The following is a 19750-nucleotide window of genomic DNA, read 5'->3' as shown; positions in this document are numbered from 1 at the left end:
CTCAACCTCCCCTGGCGCAACTTGAGGCCGTTTCCTCTGCTCCTGGCGCTTGTTCCTGGGGAGCAGAGCCCGACCCCCCGGGAGCAGCGGAACCGAAGCCCCGGGCCGCTGTGCGGACGGACACGGGACACGCGGCGCTTCCCGCCTCCGCCCGGCAGGGGGCGGCCCCGGGGCCTCGCGCCGCCCTCGCGCCGCCGCCCCTCGTCCCACCGGCCGCCGGGGCCGCTCCCGCTCCCCGTCTGCCCTCGGGGCGATGCCGGCAGCGCCGCGGCGCCTCCTCCGCTCGCTCTGCAGCTCCACCGGCAGCATGGGCGACTGGGCCTCCCGGCTGCCGCGGAAGGAAGAAGCGCTCCCCGGCAGGAGCCAGCGCATGGCGGTGGCAGGTAGGGACGCTCCCCCGCCGGCACCGGGAGTGGGGAGGCGGCTGTGGGGGCACCGGGGCCCGCTCAGCGAGTGAAGCGGCGCCGTTCTCTGCGCGCATGCGCTCCGGCGGGGCGGCTGAGGCGCCTGCGCGGGCCCGTGAGGGGACATGGCGGGGTCGTGACAGTCGGGGAAGTTGTGACATGGGGGGTTGTGACATGGCGAAGGGAGGGGAATGCGACATGATGGGGTTGTGACATGCGGGGGACGCGGTGTTTGTGGGGCAGCGGGAGTTCAGGCGAGAGCCCTGAGAACGCGTTTATTTAGCTCCACAATGAGGTTTCCTGTGCTAAACTCAGGAGTGAAGTGCTGGGGAGAGTCCAGCGCAGCTACGAAGACGCTGAAGGGAGTGGAGCATCTCCCGTGGGAGGAAAGGCTGAGGGAGCTGGGGCTCTGGAGCTGGAGAAGAGGACACTGAGGGGGGACTCATTCATGGGGATCAATATGTAGAGGGTGAGTGTCAGGAGGATGGAGCCAGGCTCTTCTGGTGACAACCAGTGATAGGACAAGGGGTAATGGGTACAAACTGGAACACAGGAGGTTCCATTTAAATTTGAGAAGCAACTTGTTGTGGGTGAGGGTGTCAGAGCCTGGCCCAGGCTGCCCAGGGGGGTTGTGGAGTCTCCTTCTGTGCAGACATTCCAACCCGCCTGGACACCTTCCTGTGTAACCTCAGCTGGGTGTTCCTGCTCCATGGGGGGATTGCACTGGATGAGCTTTCCAGGGCCCTTCCAACCCCTGACATTCTGGGATTCTGTGATTCTGTAATCGAGAAGGGGAAAGAAGTGTGAAATGCAACCCAAAACCTGTCATGCAATTGTCCTCAGTGACCTGGAGCCAGCAGCACCTTCCAACTCCCACCATGTCTCCACCATGAAGATGTTTTTACACAAGACACTTGCTCTATGCTATGGCCAAACTTCTGCCATTTTTTCTTAGAAAACTCAGTGTATGGAGGATGTAGTGCTAAGTTAACACTGGACTTGAAGATCGTAGAGGTCTTTTTGAACCTGAATGATTTTAAGACACAAAATCAGCAAAACCCCATCTGCTGTTTTCATGGAAACTCAAAAACTTGTGTATTTGAGGTTTACTTTAGTTGAACAGTCCTTTTCTAGCCGCTGTGGATATCCACTCTCTGGTGAAAAAACATTTGCTCAAAAGAACATCTGGACTCTGGGTCACAAGCTGCAGTTTCAAACTAACTTATATATCCTTGTACAAGTATACAGGAGGACATAAGACACAAAGTATTTGCATAAAAGCCAAATCAAGACTTAGACTTTCAGTCTTAAGTAATACAAAGCATACAGGGAAGCGCAACATTCTGGCATTTCCAGTGCTCACAGGGATTATTTCTATACAATAAAATATTAGAAGCCTGACTTTACTCCCTCCATGACAAGATGGCTCCCATGGGCTAAAACCAGCTCGATTTCCAAACTAAATAATATATTCTTAACAACCCAGTGTACTTCTCTTTCATTCCAATGTACTTTCTGTGATTCTGTGATTCCTGGAACGACCAACAAGCACGTACCTGTTTTTCCTCACATGCATTTCCTGTTTCATTTTTAGGGCCCTAGTGGTCCCATTCAGGGTTTCAAACACATTACCTTATGCCTTTTAAATAACGATACCTCAAAATAATACCTAAGCACAGCGTGGATGCGCTAACCTTAATGTTTGCTAAGTGGTTTTGAGTTCTTCAAAAATAATTCTTCCGGTGATTCATTATTTTGAGTGAATGTGTGTTCTCAGGTAAGCAAAGTATCAACCAAGATTTACATAATTGGGCCTCCTGGAAACTAAAAACATTGCAAGATGGCTGTTACCACTGTTAAATAGGAATTATAGTGGCACTTTGATACATGCACGACCTTTCTCCCATTATACAAGGTGTTTATTTACAGGCATCTTTGCTCTGGGCACCAAAGGTCCCTAATGAAGTCTGTGAACTTAGGGAAAAAAAAATACATAAGGTAAATAAGTGCTGGTGGGAGAATAATAAATGGTCTGTGGCATAAGCTCAGTGTTTGAGGGTGTAGTAAAATCTTACATTATATAGATATTGGGTAAAATGCTGAAGGTTGTGGTGAAATTAGAGTTATCAGGAAGAGTGTTATGTCTGATGTGGGGAAGGCGGACTCGAAAGAGCGGTCAGAGATGGGATTAGAGCAATGAACTCTAGAAATGATACTGAAAGTTGTGCATTGTCTAGATTAAAGTGGCACCTTCATATTGTTTGGGGATAAAAACCTGGCCTGAAGATACACTAGGCCCGTGTTATGCTCTGTAACTCCATAGATGGAGCTATTTTGTGCTGCTGTACAAAAAACGCCCTCATAAGGCTAAATATGACACTTTTTGGATACTGTTCTATGACCAAACATGATTTTATGTACTTAACAACGGCATGGAGCTCCAATGAACTGCAAAAGTTAAAATTTTTCAGGTGTAAACTCCTTTCAGGAAAGAAAGGCCATTTAAAGTTCAACATCACATTTACTAAGTAACGTTTCTTTCTAGTTTACCCTTCACCAGCTGTAACGCTTCCAGCATTGGCGAGCTCTGTAGGTTTATGTGCCGACCAACCTGACCGTTGACCTTGCAGACATTTGCTGTTTTCTTAACGTGTCTCCTGAACTGAGGACCCAATACTGGACATGGTCACCGGAGCAGATCACACAGGCTCCTATCCAGGTGGGTTTGAAGATTCCACACCCACTCTGGGCAGCCTGGGCCAGGCTCTGGCACCTCCCAGCAAACAAGTTTCTGCTCATGTTCAGATGGAGCCTCCTGTGTTTCAGTCTGTGCCCGTTGCCCCTCACCCTGGCGTTGGGCACCACTGAACAGAGTCTGGTCCATCCTCTTGACACTCACATTATCTTACACCGGTGCAGAATTTGTGCTTCTCCTTGTTGATCTTCATGAGGTTTCGGTTGTTGAACACCTGTAATTTTCCAAAGTGTCATTGCACTGCTCTGCTGTTTGGCGTGTCCATTCTCACCCTCTGGTTAGCCTTGCCCTCGGATTTGCTGAGTGTGTTTTATGTTGCATCATTCATGTTATTCTTTAAGATATTGAATGATATTTGTCCCAGCATCAGCCCTTGGGGTAACCTGCTACACACCGGACATCAAGATATTGATCGCTGCCTTTTCACTGTGGTGGTTCTGCCAATTTTTGATGTATTCAGTGCCTACCAAGTCTGTTCTTCAGCTTTCTCAGCTTCCAAATTATACTGCGAGAGACGTTGTCAGGAGCCCTGAGAAAGTCAATATGTGTTACATCCACTGCTTCATCCTCAGCTGCGTAGCCAATCTTTTCATCTTAAAACCTGAATGATGGAGCGTGATTTGCTTTTGGTAAACGTGCCGGCTATTCCTGATGACTTTCCTGTTCTCTTTGTATTTGGAAGTCATTTTTGCACACATATGCCATGATCTTCCCTGGGACTGAACCGAGGCTGAGCAGCCTATAGCTCCTCAATCCTCTTTTTGCTTTCGTTACAAAGGCTGTTACATTAGCCCAAATCTTGGTATTAATATCAGAGATCTCTTCCAGTTACCGGTATTCATCTAAATATCATTATAACTAGATCTGTCACACATTTCTGATGGTCACATCAGTGAGCTTCCTTCACAGCCCCGCAAAAACTCCATGTGGCTCCTTGAACACATTAGTAATTATAACCCATTTTTCCCCACATTGCTGCTTTTCTTTCTGACTGTGCCAATGGATGGAGAGGTTTTGGAACAGACTTTGTGAAGATTTCGGCAAAAGAGGTTTTCAGTACTTTCTGTGCTACTTTTAGGCCATCTTCTGTATTCATCAGTGCACCTGGATTTTCTCTGGGCTCCTTTTTACTCTTGTCATTTTTTGTGGAATTGTTTCTTATTACCATCTATGCCCATAGCTACCCTGTTTCCCCGAAAATAAGACAGGGTCTTATGTTAATTTTTGCTCCAAAAGATGCGTTAAGGGCTTATTTTCAGGGGATGTCTTAGTTTGCCATGAACAACAATCTAAATTTATTCTTGAACAAAAAAAAATCAATATTTATTCAAATATAGTTATATCATCACATTCTGGAACATCATGATAACTCTTCAAACCCTGAATTCCAGCATGAATTTCTTGTGACTCTATTATCTTTATTTGTTTTGGGAGTGTCTACTTTTCTTGGTGAGGGGTCTATCTGTCCTGCTGCATTCTAATGCCAATTAATTGTACTTTAAATATATAGCTGCCTGGACACTATTTAAATTGACTTTTTAATGAGCTGTAACCAGGGCTTATTTTTGGAGGAGGGCTTATATTTTGAGCATCCTCAAAAATCCTGAAAAATCATGCTAGGGCTTACTTTTGGGGTAGGTCTTATTTTCGGGGAAAAAAGGGTAGTTCTCACTCCCGTTTTGGCCTTTCTGATTTTGTCTCTAAATGCCCAGGCAATGCTTTGATATACCAGTACTTATTGTTTCTCCTTGTATGCTCTCTCTTTGCATTTTAGTTCATTAAGCAACTCTGCGCTTCTGATGAAGTTCCCAGTTTTTCCACATGATCTTTTGTTCCTCAGTTTTCTTAACAAATTTCTGCACTTCTGGGCTCCCGTGGTGCCTCCCGCACGTTGTGTTCATTGCATTGTACCTGCTTGTGCATTATGTGGGACTTGACCTTGGCTGTGTAACCCTTTTTCTTGTTTCATCGTAAGGTTATTACTAATTTAGGATCTGAGTCTAAGAAAATTATGCAGTTAAACCTGTATTCCGCGGATTTCTGTGAAGTGACTGGAAGTCGTTGGTTTGTAGAAGTTGGTTCAACGGCGATAAATTCCAGAATATGAGTTGAAACCAATACAAACCTTCAGTTACTCTTTTTGTAATTAAGTTGTATCTGATCTTAAACAAATTTCACGCTCTGGGAATTAGAGTTTGTTGTGCTGTTTTGTTTCGTTGCAGTAGTGCTGCTGCATTTGTGTTTGAAAATGGTTTCTTTCATATGATTTCTATATAATGGTGCAATACCATGTTGTGCTTTATAGTAAAACCACATGTTATTTATTGCTTCTACCTTTCTAGTATAACTCTAGTTTTCAGAATTAATTTTAGTTACGTTACTGCTGAATTATTACTGTGTTTTATGAGTACGTGAGTATATATTGCTTACACTATTTAATTGAGTATTTTATTTTATGATAGTGGTAGGAGCACTAGTCAAGGGGCCCTAGTAATGTAGAGGGAACCTCCTGTGGAAGACATTGTGTAATAATACATATATATACACACAGAGAGACTATTTCTGCTAGATAGCCTGAGATAGCAGTGTGTAGTAAACTAAAAGAATATTTTGTCCTGTTGGTGCCAATGAGAAGTGTCAAGAAATATCTTCTCTGTCTCTGTGGTCCCTGTTTTCCCAAAAAATAAGCCCTACCCTGAAAATAAGCCTATCTGTCCTGCTGCATTCTAATGCCAATTAATTGTACTTTTTTTACATGTATAGCTGCCTGGACACTATTTAAATTGACTTTTTAATGAACTGTAACTAGGGCTTATTTTTGGAGGAGGGCTTATATTTTGAGCATCCTCAAAAATCCTGAAAAATCATGCTAGGGCTTACTTTTGGGGTAGGTCTTATTTTTGGGGAAAAAAGGGTAGTTCTCACTTCCGTTTTGGGGTATGCAGAATGTAAACAGGTATTTTATGGGAACTGCTTTACTTTTCCTGTTCTGTCCCTTGCCTGCTGAAGCAGCTCTTGCTTTTCACAGGACGCAGACAGATCGGATTCCGCCCCAGTTGCCTGTGTATGCGTGAAGAATAGCATACGTGATAATTTTACAGGGAGTAGATTTCACAAGAGATTTTGAAATGAGATGATTTTAGGTATCATATGTCCTCTTAAGGTTTGCTTCATTAATTTTTAATGTTGCATTTAGCCAGACATCTCTTGAAGCTTAATAGTTTCCAAACACAACGAACATTCAGAAGCAGAAATAACACTTTAGATTGTTTTACATCTATACCTGGTTATTTTAGTGGAATTGTTGTCCATGCTCATCTTTTTTACCATTCTTAAAACACTGAAGAGAAATTATTGTGCTCAAACTAGTGGCCCGTGGTCTAAAATAGAGATGCCTGAGTGAGGTTGTGCCACAGAACAAGACCTACAAAGGAAATATAGTTTCTTTTAAGATTTAGAAGGATTAATTTCTTAAGGTTTTCCACCACTTTAATTACCTGATATGGTGGTTCACATAAAGAATTAACTAGTTGCCCATTTTCACTGCCGTTTATATGGAATATGGGCCAAAAACTTGGACATCTGACTTTCATTGAATTCAGGAGTGTATTGAGTAACAATGTTATATATGGTCTAGTGTTTCTCAAATTTCAATTTACCTTTCCAATTCAGAAGAGTTAATTACTTATTTCTTCATTCTAAGAGATGGTCTTTGCCTCAAATACACTCAAGCCATCAATATCCAGAAGTTATTAAATTTATTACAATTTCACAGCGTATGCTGAGATACAAATGAGAGAGGATGTAAGGCAGAGTACATTTCTTTATGGAAGCAGCTCACCCCCAGTAATTCTTTATTATCTGAAAGGCAACTTTTGATATTTGTAGTTGCAAGATCTTTACAGGTAGGTGTGGAGGAATTTGCTTGGAAATCCTGTCTATAATAACATATTATAGCTTTTTCTCTTTTTCACCTTGTCAGGTATTTATATCTCGACACTAAACAGCTCGTTTTCAAGCCAAGTGCACAACTATAAATATTGTACTGTCATTGGAAAAACAGGAATTACTTTTTGAACACCCATTGCATTGAAATTTTGGAAGGCGTCGCGATGTTTTTGTTGTTTGCATGTGCTTTTTTTTGCTCTTGGCAGCTGGCAAACAGCAACAAAAAGGAAGTCAGCTTGCACTTGTGATGCTTGATAGATTAAAAGCATATAGAAAAGAGATTTACAGAGCTGCACATCCAGAAAATCTGCCTGGGGTTTCTCCTGGCAACAGCGCGGGTTGCTGGGAAACACAATGACTTAAATGGGGAGAAGCTTCACCCAAAAGGGTGAAGGCAAATAAGGCTTGAAGGAGACTCCTCTTGCTGATACCGTAATTTCCCTCTCCAAACTGAAAAATGAATCCAGAGGTTCTTTATTCAGGGGATTATGTGTGAATGCTGCTCTGAGGATTCATTCAAAGTTGTATATTAAAGAAGGATAATTATTATTAGTCAAAGGTAGCGGTGTGGTACACAGGATTCAATAGCTTCTCATTGCTGCGGTTTTGAAAAGGGTTGTAACGTCTGAATTTGCCAAATTTCTGTTGTTAAATAAACCTGTCAATTATGAGAATTAAATGCAAGGGTTATATTTACACAGGTTATTTTCTTCACTGGAGAATATTTTGTATTATTTTGTGTGAATCCTGGGGTACACTGGACTTCGGTGAATTGTGTCCATTTATCTTTAGTGCAATTTTAGTGTGAATGACATTGACCTCACATTTAGGTAATGTTCCGATTTCAACTCAGAAAATAAAAAGGTTGAGAGAAACATCTCAACTTCTTCACTTGGTCTCCATGCTACTACTTAAAAACCTTTCCTGCTTGGATGCTAAATATCTGTGGCACCAGCTCTGCTTTCAGTTGTGTCTGTGTAACTCGGACGACCAAATATTCTTCTTTTTCAATATGATATTGGGTTGACTTCATCTTAGTCACACTAGCGTATATCATAGAATCATGGAATGGTTTGGGTTGGAAGGAACCTTAAAGATCATCTAGTCCAATGCTGCCATGGGCAACATCTTCACCAGCTCAGGTTGCTCAGAGCCCCGTCCAGCCTGGCCTGGGATGTCTCCAGGGATGGTTCATCGACCACCTCTCTGGCCAACCTGGGCCAGGCTCTCACCACCCTCAGCACAAACAATTTCTTCCTCATTTCTAGCCTGAATCTCCCTCCTTTAGTTTAAAACCATCATCCCTTGTCCTATCGCAACAGGCCCTGCTCAAAAGTCTGTCCCCATCTTTCTTTTAAGTCTGGAAAAGCCACACTAAGGTCTCCTGGAGCTTCTCTTCTCCAGCTGAACACCCCAACTCTCTCAGCCTGTCCCCCAGCAGAGCTGTTCCAGCTTCGGATCATTCCTGGGGCTCCTCTGGCCCCTCTCCAGCAGCTCCTTGTGTGTCCTGTGCTGAGGACCCAGAGCTGGACCAGCACTGCAGGGGGGTCTCACCAGAGCGGAGCAGAGGGGCAGAATCCCCCCGACACCTGCTGCCCACGCTCCTTTTGATCCTGCCCAAGATACTGTTGGCTTTCTGGGCTGCAAGCGCACGTTTCTCATTCGTGTTGAGCTTCTCATCAACCCACACCCCTAAGTCCTTCTCCTGGGGGCTGCTCTTAATCCATTCTCCATCCAGCCTGTGTTTGTGCTTGGGGTTGCCCCGACCCTGCTGCAGGACCTGGCACTTGGCCTTGTTGAACTTTGTGAGATTCACATGGGCCCATCTCTCAAGCCTATCAAGGTCCCTTGGGTGGCATCCCTTCCCTCCAGGGTGTCATTGGCAAACTTGCTGAGGGTCACCCAGTCCTGCTCTCCAAGTCTCCAACAAAGGTGTCAAACAGCACCAGTCCCAATACCAACCCCTGAGGAATGTCACTTGTCGCTGGTCTCCCCTCGGACATCAAGCCATTGACTGCAACTCTTTGAGTACAACTATCCAGCCAATTATCTACCGAGTGCTCTATCTGTCCCATCCACGTCTCCGATTTAGAGACAAGAATGTTGTATGGGACAGTGTCAGACGCTTCACACAGGTCCAGGTTGATGACTTCAGTTGCTCTTCCCTTACCTACCAACCCTGTAACCCCATTGTAGAAGGGGGAAGATTTAGGAGCTTATGGGGAAGACTAAGTTGGTTTTAAATGACGGGCTGCTGCGGCTGTTCTTGTACAAGTAGGCATTGCTAAAATACTGTGGTAAATCAGGTTGTACCCCACGTTGGACGTGTATAACACTCATTTGGTGGATGTACATCACAGGTAGACATGTGGGATTAGGTTGCCTGTTGCTCCTTATCTTTGCACACCAGATAGCAGAGGATTGGGAGAAAACCTTGGTTTGGCTTTATGTTGTACCAGGTACTGAGCTGGGATAGAGCACTGGAAGGGACTGTGCGTGTTGTTCGATTGCTGCTGCAGGAGGTACCGCTACAGCAATACACAGAATTATGCTTTTAAAGGTAAAACAGGCCCTGGCACGTTTAATTCATCACGTGGTGAATGTCCAAAGGCATTTAAACCAAATGAATAGCTCCCCCAGAATGCTTCTTTCTTCTTCTGGCTGCAAGGAGAGTGTCCAGTGAGCTGCTCAGATGGAGGCATCTATATTATAACATAACCAACTAAAGCGTGATGGCGTGAATTCTGTCTTTGATACCATAAGCAAACAGATAATGCCCAATGTTCCGTTGACTTGTATTTCAATTCTGTAGCAGTTTGATGCTGGTTAAACCATAGTCAGCCCTCTGTCAGTCTTCCGGTTGGAAGAGTTTTCCAGGAGCAGGTTGCTTTGACTATTTAAATAAGTTCTTTTAATTTTGACCCTATTATTTATTGCTCATCACCTCATTTTGTGTCTACAAACTCACCTGTCTCCTTGATGAGAGGAGAGTGGGTCCCGTGCCACCTTTTCCTGTGTTCTGTTCAAGTAAAGCTGTTTTAGTCTCATAAAATGGGTTACTTTAAAAAAAAGTAAATTGTAATAATACTTTTCAGCATGGTAGAGCTCTGTTATATATGGTATTCTTAAAGGAAAGGGTAACTGTGATGGAGACTCATTCAGACTAGACGTGCTTATGATTTACGTTGCGGTTACAGGGACAGATGAGCTCAGTGTAAGCCAGGTGTGGATTTATAGCGTAATAACTACTCCAGGTAACTGCCTGCGCGGATGCCTTTGTTGTGCAGTGGACGCAAGGCAATCTGTCTGCGTTTCATTGCAAGGTAAGCTATGTTCCATTTACTCCAGGGTAAAAAATTGCAGTTACCACAAAGAGATGCTCTAATACGTGAAGAATTTTGTTTGTGTGATTCATTTTTATCTTCTCTGTTCTTTCCCAGAACAGTGCAAGCAAAATTAATTGAGTGAATAAGGTTATTTAATGACTTATCCTTGTAGTTGGTATTCAGTGTAAAGCCTTACAATTTTTTTCTTGGCCAAAGAATTATTCTGCTTGCCCTGAGTCATAACTGTCTTTTTTTTTTCCCCCCTACTCTCCTCATCAAACACCAGTTCACAGAATCATCATTTTTTGCTTATTTTCTTGGATTTTCTTGGTTAACGTTTGTACACAATATTTTCAATAAGAAAGAATTTCCCAAGTCAGGTTATGCTAAATGAGAGTGAAGTTGTTCACATGTGGAACCACAGAAGTGCAGCAGCTTTAGTTCCCTCAGAACCCCCAGGGAGTCCAATACTAAAACTGCTCATACTTTTCATTGATTTGAAAGAAAATAAGTGCAGAATAGACCTTATATTAGGTTCCCGTAATGCAGATTTAAGGCTGTTTGAATGTTTTAGCTGTTTACCTCTGTGTCTTAGTCCTTTTGTGTTTCTCTGATGTGTAGTATTTACTCTGTATTTCCTTGGCTTAAAAAGGTTCTGTGGTTTAATTAATGTCTTTCTGTCAAATTTATACCTTCGAATTACAATGGTGTACATCGCCTTAACTTCAGTTCTATGCGATTTTTATTACATTTATTTTTACTTTGCAACCATTGAACTATTTGGCTTGTAATTTGTTGCGTGATTGGTGTTGCATGCTAATATTTTATTTATTACGTGTAGAATTTTAGTGGCATGGATACATTTGTACATTGCTCTTATTTTGTTAGTTGCAAATTTTTATGATACCTATGAAACTTGTATTTAAATTCCTAGTATCATTAAAATAATACATGTAAATAAGTCTGTAGTTCCAATAAGATAAAAACCTGTGCAATATTGCAGTTTGTTATGTATTGCTCATTGTTGCAGATATGCAAAATTGGAGTTAGTGGTATTGCATCCATCTGGGTGAAGAGATTATTTCGGTCTTATTTTCTGTTGAGAAATGTGGCCAAGTAGATTATATCTGTATTTTTACTGTAGTTTGGGCTTGATTTTCCAGGAGCCTCCAAAGATGTTTTAGGAATTGCTGCAATTTCTGGTAAGACTCAGAAGCAGAACTATAGTGGGAAATATTCTTGTGTCCCTTAGCGTGAGACAGAAAGCTCTTATTTTGAGGTCATAACACACTGTTTGGGGATAGAGATTTGGTGCCTGAGACACTGGCATCTTCTGCCAGGAATCCAGTGAGAAAGCAGGAGCATCGTGCCAGGGATGCTGGTTCTGATTTGATGATGGAAGCCTGAACATCATTTATTCATAGGATCAATTGAGTTGGAAAAGACCTTTAAGATCAAGTCCAACTGTTAAGCTCACACAGCCAAGGCCACCACTACTCCATTTCCACCTCTGGTCACGAGGTGGGTATGAGCGTGGTGACGCTAGGGCCAAGTTGCTGCATCCTGAGGATTTATTCCATAATAAATACTTTGAAAAAGATGTGGTTCCCCATTTACTCTTTATTGTGGAATTACTTTTAAGCTTCAATGATTTTGGGCAGGTGAAAATGAGTTTATATGGATGTGTTTACATACAATAATATAAAACCATGCGTAAATACTTGTATAAATATATGCAGGCACTCACATCTGTATATGCTTCTATAGGCAGCTTTATCACAAAAACTTATGTCTGGAACATACACATTGAACTCATCTCTTGCCAGACCACGACCTACTTTGACCACAGACCTATGACTAAATTTTCTAGGACCAGGTCTAAATTTTCAGAGGAGGCTTGGCGTGGGTCAATACCATAAAGCTGTGAGCAGGAACTGGCTCAGCACCTCAATGTGTTGTGTCTTCTGAGAGCTGAGATGCCTTAAACCCCGCACGGGGATAGAGCTGGGACAGGCAGCACCAGCCTCTACAGCCTTTTCCGTGCAAAACAGCACTTGTTACTGAATATCATATATAAAAGGGCCTTCCCCCTTACAGGGTTCACGGTCCTGCACCTACTCGAAGTACTTGAGACTTTGGTTTCCTGAATCATAGAATAGTTTTGGTTGGAAAAGACTCTCAAGGTCATTGAGTCCAACTGTTCCCCCACCCCTGGCACTGTCCCATGTCCCTGAGAACCTCATGTCCGTCTGTCCAACCCTCCAGGGATGGTGACTTCAGCACTGCCCTGGGCAGCCTGTTCCAATGCCCCACAGCCCTTTGGGGAAGAAATTGTTCCTAAAATCCAATCTAAGCCCATCACACTTGTGCTCCAGCGCCTTCCCCAACTCCGTTCCCTTCTCTCAACTCGCTCCAGCACCTCAAGGCCTTTCTTGGTGTGAGGGGCCCAGAGTCCACACCCTGGACCACTGCTCCATAATCAGAAAACACTCAAGTACCACTGTGGGATGTTCGGTATTTTCCATAATTAGCCAACTCTCACTGTTGGGCAGGGGAAATGTTGCGACATTGCACCCCTGTTCTCTAAAGAAAAGCACAGGTTGGTTCTTAATACAGGCAACGCTGGCCCATCTGTTTTTATTGAGGCATAATCTGGATGATGTTGATGTTTCCCCAAAGGTCTTTCTGTTTCTGGCATTCCCCATTTATCTTTTACTATTTACAGGCTCAGGCATTTTTTTTTTGTTCATCAAACATTCAGCTCCTGAGAATTTCATCCCAGAACTTGGTTGTACGTCTGTGGCTACTTCAGTGGATGCACAAAGCAGGAGTGGAGAGGACAGATGGTGATGAGCTGGCAGGACAGGATGACTCCAGGCAGCCCTTGGGGACATTAAACTGGAATGCAGGGACAGGTACCTGTGGTGTTGCAGAGTAGGATAAACCAGGTTGGAAAGGACTTTGGGGGATCGTTGATTTATGAGATCAGTAGATTGATAGCTGATCTTCTTTTCTTTTCTTTTCTTTTCTTTTCTTTTCTTTTCTTTTCTTTTCTTTTCTTTTCTTTTCTTTTCTTTTCTTTTCTTTTCTTTTCTTTTCTTTTCTTTTCTTTTCTTTTCTTTTCTTTTCTTTTCTTTTCTTTTCTTTTCTTTTCTTTTCTTTTCTTTTCTTTTCTTTTCTTTTCTTTTCCTTTCTTTTCCTTTCTTTTCCTTTCTTTTCCTTTCTTTTCCTTTCTTTTCCTTTCTTTTCCTTTCTTTTCCTTTCTTTTCCTTTCTTTTCCTTTCTTTTCCTTTCTTTTCCTTTCTTTTCCTTTCTTTTCCTTTCTTTTCCTTTCTTTTCCTTTCTTTTCCTTTCTTTTCCTTTCTTTTCCTTTCTTTTCCTTTCTTTTCCTTTCTTTTCCTTTCTTTTCCTTTCTTTTCCTTTCTTTTCCTTTCTTTTCCTTTCTTTTCCTTTCTTTTCCTTTCTTTTCCTTTCTTTTCCTTTCTTTTCCTTTCTTTTCCTTTCTTTTCCTTTCTTTTCCTTTCTTTTCCTTTCTTTTCCTTTCTTTTCCTTTCTTTTCCTTTCTTTTCCTTTCTTTTCCTTTCTTTTCCTTTTCTTCTTCTTTTCTTCTTCTTTTCTTCTTCTTCTTCTTCTTCTTCTTCTCCTTAATTTCTTCTTAAGGATTCTCCTTCTTACCTAAATAGGGATGGTGCAAATCTACTTGTGCACTTAATGAAGTTGTCCTGATGTGTGATGGGGAGCAGAAATGGAACCTCATCTTAAAGAGGTTGCACTCAGACAACTTCTGATAAAATAAACTGCTCATAGAGTAATAATGCTTAATTTTAGTTGTATCTTGAGTGCCAGTTTGCAAAGCTACTACTCATGAAGGGAGCAGGAAAAAAGCTTTTTGAATGAGAGAGAAACAATATAATCATATATGTATCCTGTATTTGTGGATGTCTGTGCACTGACATTCCTGGATAACACTGTTTTAAAAATATTAAGTATAATGGAAGTGGAAAATGAGCAAAAAATTGCGCTTTCTGGGCCGATGGCTGGATGCACATCAGGAATTCTGAGATATTAATCTCTGTAGAACTATTTTAAATATTTAATTTGTGAAAATGTCATTGTTGAAGAGAACGTTGAACACAAAATAAAGCACTTTGCACCTAAATTTTACAACGGAGCCCTTGCTTAATGCAAAACAAAGAACATGTCCTTATTCCTCACACAGGGGCTGACAATTCTGAGAGGGTAACCTGACCATATTTTGGTTAAATTCTATTTCTCAGTTATTTGAGTTTTCAGAGCAGCCTTTTTCCTAATCACTGAAGATATTTGAGAGTTTCTACCCACTTCATTACCAGCCTGTTCTCACTCTACCAAGTTGTCTGTAAGTGGATTCTGTTATGAGTAACTCCTGCATGTATTTTTCATGTTGCACGCTCTAATCGCTTTTCCAAATGACAGTCACAAGTGCCCGTGAAGCTGGATTCCTAACATTTTGATTTTTGTAAGTGTCTATTCAGTTACGTTGGGGCATATTTCAATTGATTGTCATCATCTCTCCATGAGAACAGCCCAGGTAAAAGTAGGATTTTTTTTCTGTCACATAATATACTTTCACACTTAAATAATAAATCAGCAAAGCATTTGGCTCCAAAATTAGACTCCTAAAAAACCTCAAAGGAATTGGCTTCACTTATCTCTAATGGGAATGCCCAGAAATGATAACAGGGGGGTGACAGCAGAAATGCTGATAGAGTTGGCCATGACATGACAGACATGCCATGTTCATAATCGCAGAATCACAGAATCGACTGGGTTGGAAAAGACCTCAGAGATGATCAAGTCCAACCCTTGGTCCAACTCCAGTCCATTGACTAGATCATGGCACTAAGTGCCATGTCCAATCTCAGTTGAAAAACCTCCAGGGCCGCTGAGTCCAGCACCTCCCTGGGCAGCCATTCCAATGTCTGACCATTCTCTCTGCAAATAATTGCTTTCTAATCTCCAGCCTCAATTTCCCCTGGCAGAGTTGAAGCCCATGGCCCCTTGTCCTATTGCTGACTGCCTGGGAGAAGAGCCCAATTCCCACCTGGCTAGAACTGCCCTTCAGGTAGTTCTAGAGAGTGCTGAGCTCACCTCTAAGCCTCCTCTTCTCCAGACTAAACAAGCCCAGCTCCCTCAGCCTCTCCCCATAGGGCTTGTGTTCAGGTCCCTTCCCCAGTCTTGTTGCTCTTCTCTGGACCCGCTCCAGCACTTCAATCTCTTTCCTGAGCTGAGGGGCCCAGAACTGAACACAATACTCCAGGTGTGGCCTCCCCAATGCAGAGCACAGGGGAAGGATCACTGCCCTTGTCCTGCTGACCACGCTGGTTTGGATACAGGACAGAATGTGTTTATTCTTAAGAATAAAATGTTTTGGGGATATCAAGCTCATGCTGCTGTTGAGGAATATTCTCATACCAGGTGGTCGGGATGAAATGCTCCACAGTTTGCATTGACCCGCAGCATTTAGGTTCTGTCGATGATGACAAAAAGGGAGATAAGTATACCCAACATTAAAGTTTTAAAAGTATCTATTTGGGGTTAAAGTCTCTTGAGTTTTCCAATGAATAAAATCCCTCTTATATCTACAAATACCTGTTAACATTTGTATGTTTGTATTATCTGTATTTAGGCATGTGAATCATTCTCTCATGTTAGTTCTTCTCATTGAACTTACCTGGCAGATTTACCTTCCCTGCAGGAAAGTCTGTGGTTATGTGTTAAAAAAGGACCGGTCTTGTAGGTGACTTTTAGATGAGATTCCAAATCAGTCAGCTTAACTGAGTGAGTCGCTTTGTCTATTCCCAAGTTTTCCACTTGTGAGGTGGGAAATCAGGCTTATTTGACAGGGATACTAGTGCAAGTATCCACATAGACCAGTTTTGTGAGGTACAAGTGCGTTTGAGTGGGATGCAAAACCACATGAATAAAGGGATTTTGAGAAAAGGCAGAATAAGAAGATACAGAATAATTTTGGTTGGAAGAGACCATCAGGATCATAGAGTCCAACCATAACCCAACTTTAGCACTAAATGATGTTCCTAAGATCATCATCTATGCATCTTTTAAACCCCTCCAGGGATGGTGACTCCACCACTGCCCTGGGCAGCCTGTTCCAATGCTTCACAATCCTTTCTGGGAAGAATTTTTTCCTAATATCCCATCTCAACCTCACCTGGTGCAACTTGAGGCTGTTTCCTCTCATCCTTTCATCGGTAGAATTTTAAATGAAGAAATCGTGGGGGCTTTGAGGTGAAATACAGAAAATATGGGAAAAAGAATTTGAATTGAGTGATGAGCAAGGCACAGGTCAATATTAATTTTTTCCTGATAAATAAAAAAGATCAAAGCGATGTGTAAGATACTGCAAATGAATAAATTTTTCTATGAGCACGGGGATAATGATTGAAGGACGTTGGTGGATATTGAAGGACAGAGCTACGTGTTGTTCCGTAATGTTAAACCTTTCAACAATGAACATGGTCAAATTTGGAGTAGAGATGGATGGAGAATACGTGGAGAAAGATGAAGAATTCAACTCTTTCTATATTTTGTGCATTGAAAGGGAATAACATCAAAGACCTTGATGTTGTGTGAGTGGGTCAAGGTACCTGAGATCTCAGTACTGGGCTATTGTGAACTCCCATGGAAAAGGCCACAGTCTTGGTGGAAGAACATGAAGAAAAGTCCCCAAGCCCCATAATTTGGAGAAAGTTTTGTGTTTCCTTCCTATCTGGAGGATACCGGATTAGGCGGAACACGAGATTGATCTGGCCTGGAAATGGATTTATGGGAAGCAGCAGAACTTGGTTGCGTTGGAAGGTTTTGACAGCTCAAATTGGAAGAAGATGCACTGTGTTTGGAGCAGTGTATATTGAGAGATAAAATAACGCTCTTCATCCTAATAGCAAGACTCTTCAGGAAAACATTTGGCTGCTAGGGGATATATTTATTTTTGCCGCCTTATTTCAGTGAGAATCATGACGGAATAGTTATAATTGTTCATTTCTTTTGGAATTATATATATACTCTGTTGTCAATCCATACAATTTTTGGAGGAAAACTAATGAAATGCTGAATTTCTAAGAGTGACTGCTGAAGTGGCAGAGCCTTTCAGAGGTAATTCCACTGGCAGCAATTTCTGTGTCATCTTTTTGTTCCCATGTTGATGCCTGATGGTCTTTCAGTGAAGCCAAACTGATGCATCAGAGTTTTCTGTCAAGTACGCAAAGAAATGGAAAAATGATACATAGGTGTATTTTTTAACCAAGCTGACCCGTCATAAGGATGGTAGGTGCTAATTAAAGTGATAGGACGTGCAATATTTTGAGGGAAAAATGTGGTTTTGAAGCAAATGATGTTTCTTGTGGAGTTGGGAGGTGACTGGGAAACACGTGGATAGGGCTGTTATGGTCGTTGCCAACAGGACAAGGGGACCATTGGGAGGATGTCTCCTTTATCCATCTGTCTGAAGGTCAAATAATTGACCTGTTTTTAAAAATAATCAGTAATTAAGATTATACAATCTCTCTCAGGACATAGCAGAAGGTTTTTCTCATAAGGCCTAACTAATCTTGATCTTCGTTGTTTTGGTTCAGCTTATTTGATTTCTCGTCCTGATTGCGGTAGTTACATAGAACGATTTCTATTCTCCCTTTTAGTAACGTTTTTTTTTTGATATTTGGAGGCTGCTGGCAATTTTCTTCTTGGTTAAACAGCTGTAGTGTGGGATTTAGCACTGGTTTCAGACCTAACTTTAGATATCTGTGTACAGGTATCTGCTCCCGTTATATTCCGTGGAGGTTTAACCCTGGAGCGAAGCCTTTAGGGCTTGGTTTATAGGCTAAACAAATGTGTGGAAAACAAAACTGGTTGATAAATTTACTAAGAAGAAATGTGAATTCAACACCTGAATTCTTGGTATATCACACACGTGTAGGTGATGCAAAGATGGGACATGCCATACAAATTAAATGACTTAAGAGTTTTCCCAAACCCATCCAACCATCTCGTTGGCCACTGAGCTGCTCTCCGAGGATGTGAATCTTAAATTCACACTTTTAAAGCTCCTGAGAAACAAAACCTTGTCCTGCGGTGTATTGAGGGAGAATATTTTGCCTCCTTTTATTAGCTGAGTGAACTTTATCCGCATATCAAACAATTCTATCACTAAGTGCCAAATAACAACTTCACCCCTAAACATCCGGGACTCTCTGTTGAATTTCTCAGCAAGAAAACAGTCGTATCCATGGACTTAAAAATTATCCACCCAGGGAAGTTTTATTTTCTTTTTTCTTTTCCATATAATCTTCTTTGCTCGTTAATATAGTGCATATGTTTTAAAAAGTTGGCATTTTGCCTCGGCAAATAGCTCAAAGGTAAAAGAAAGTTGATTTCTCTAATTCTCCTCATGCGAATTCTCGTCATTTGGAAGATGTTGAACGAAGTCCAATTTTCTATCCTTGCAACAAATCAAACCATTTCCCAGCAAAGTTAACTGTTAATGCTTTGCCATTTCTCCTGTGAATGCCGCTAAAAGATCTCCTGGTTTTGATTTAATTGAATAGATAATTGGCATCTAAGGATGTGTGGAGCCAGCTGAAGATTTAGCTGGGATCGGGTTTAGTATTATTAAGCCGATTTTTTATAACGGTGGAATTGCTAACTGGTAGTTTTCAAGCTGGAGTTTAGAAAGTTAAAACGTGCGTGATTCTCGAACGTGATCTTAATGCCAATCTCTACATCTCCTGCTCCCGGCGTCTTCCCGTGCTTCTCGGGAGAAGGCAAACAGATTATTTCAGGGAGTATTTGGCGCTTATTAAAACGGCACGTACGCCCGCCTTCAAAAGAATCTGGATTTACTGCAGGTTGCTCATGTGTCGCATGCGGACATTTGCAGCGAACAGATTTCTCATCGCCGCCAACACTGAATGGCTTCCAGCGCTAAAAAAACCCCCCTTACACCCATTGTAAAAGGTAGGAAACCGTGCAATCCGTACGCCGATTTGGCAGAAGAAGCGCTCGTCGGTGCCAAGATTTGCTTGCCGACCCTACAGTTTGTTATTATATATTTTTTTTAAGCTATTAATTGATTCGCAAAGAGCATCTTTTGGATTAAAAAAGCCGGGGATTCAGACAGGCTGGCACAGGCTGGAGCGCGGCCAAGCTGCTCGGGGAGGCTGCCGAGGAGAAGGAGAAAAAAAGGAGGAAAAAAAAGGCAAGACTTGGCACGGCTCAGTCAAATGAGCTCCTTTTGTCTGCTCTCTCGGCTTGAGCTTCGG

General features: G+C 42.2%; 1 protein-coding gene across 1 annotated transcript in view; it reads left to right on the top strand.

Moving 5' to 3' along the window:
• The first annotated feature begins 225 nt into the window (after positions 1-225).
• The window catches only part of MSRA (methionine sulfoxide reductase A), a 295463-nt gene continuing 275938 nt past the window's right edge, over positions 226-19750 (top strand). The window contains exon 1 of the mRNA XM_082048911.1: positions 226-383. Coding sequence (XP_081905037.1) covers positions 254-383 — 130 coding nt within the window. The 5' untranslated portion in view covers positions 226-253. The remainder of the gene's footprint in view (positions 384-19750) is intronic.

Source organism: Streptopelia decaocto (genome assembly GCF_964273445.1).
Source record: "Streptopelia decaocto genome assembly, chromosome: 3".
Classification (NCBI taxonomy): domain Eukaryota; kingdom Metazoa; phylum Chordata; class Aves; order Columbiformes; family Columbidae; genus Streptopelia; species Streptopelia decaocto.
The sequence above is the reverse complement of the archived record's forward strand: the minus strand, read 5'-3'. Positions and strand labels throughout refer to the sequence as shown.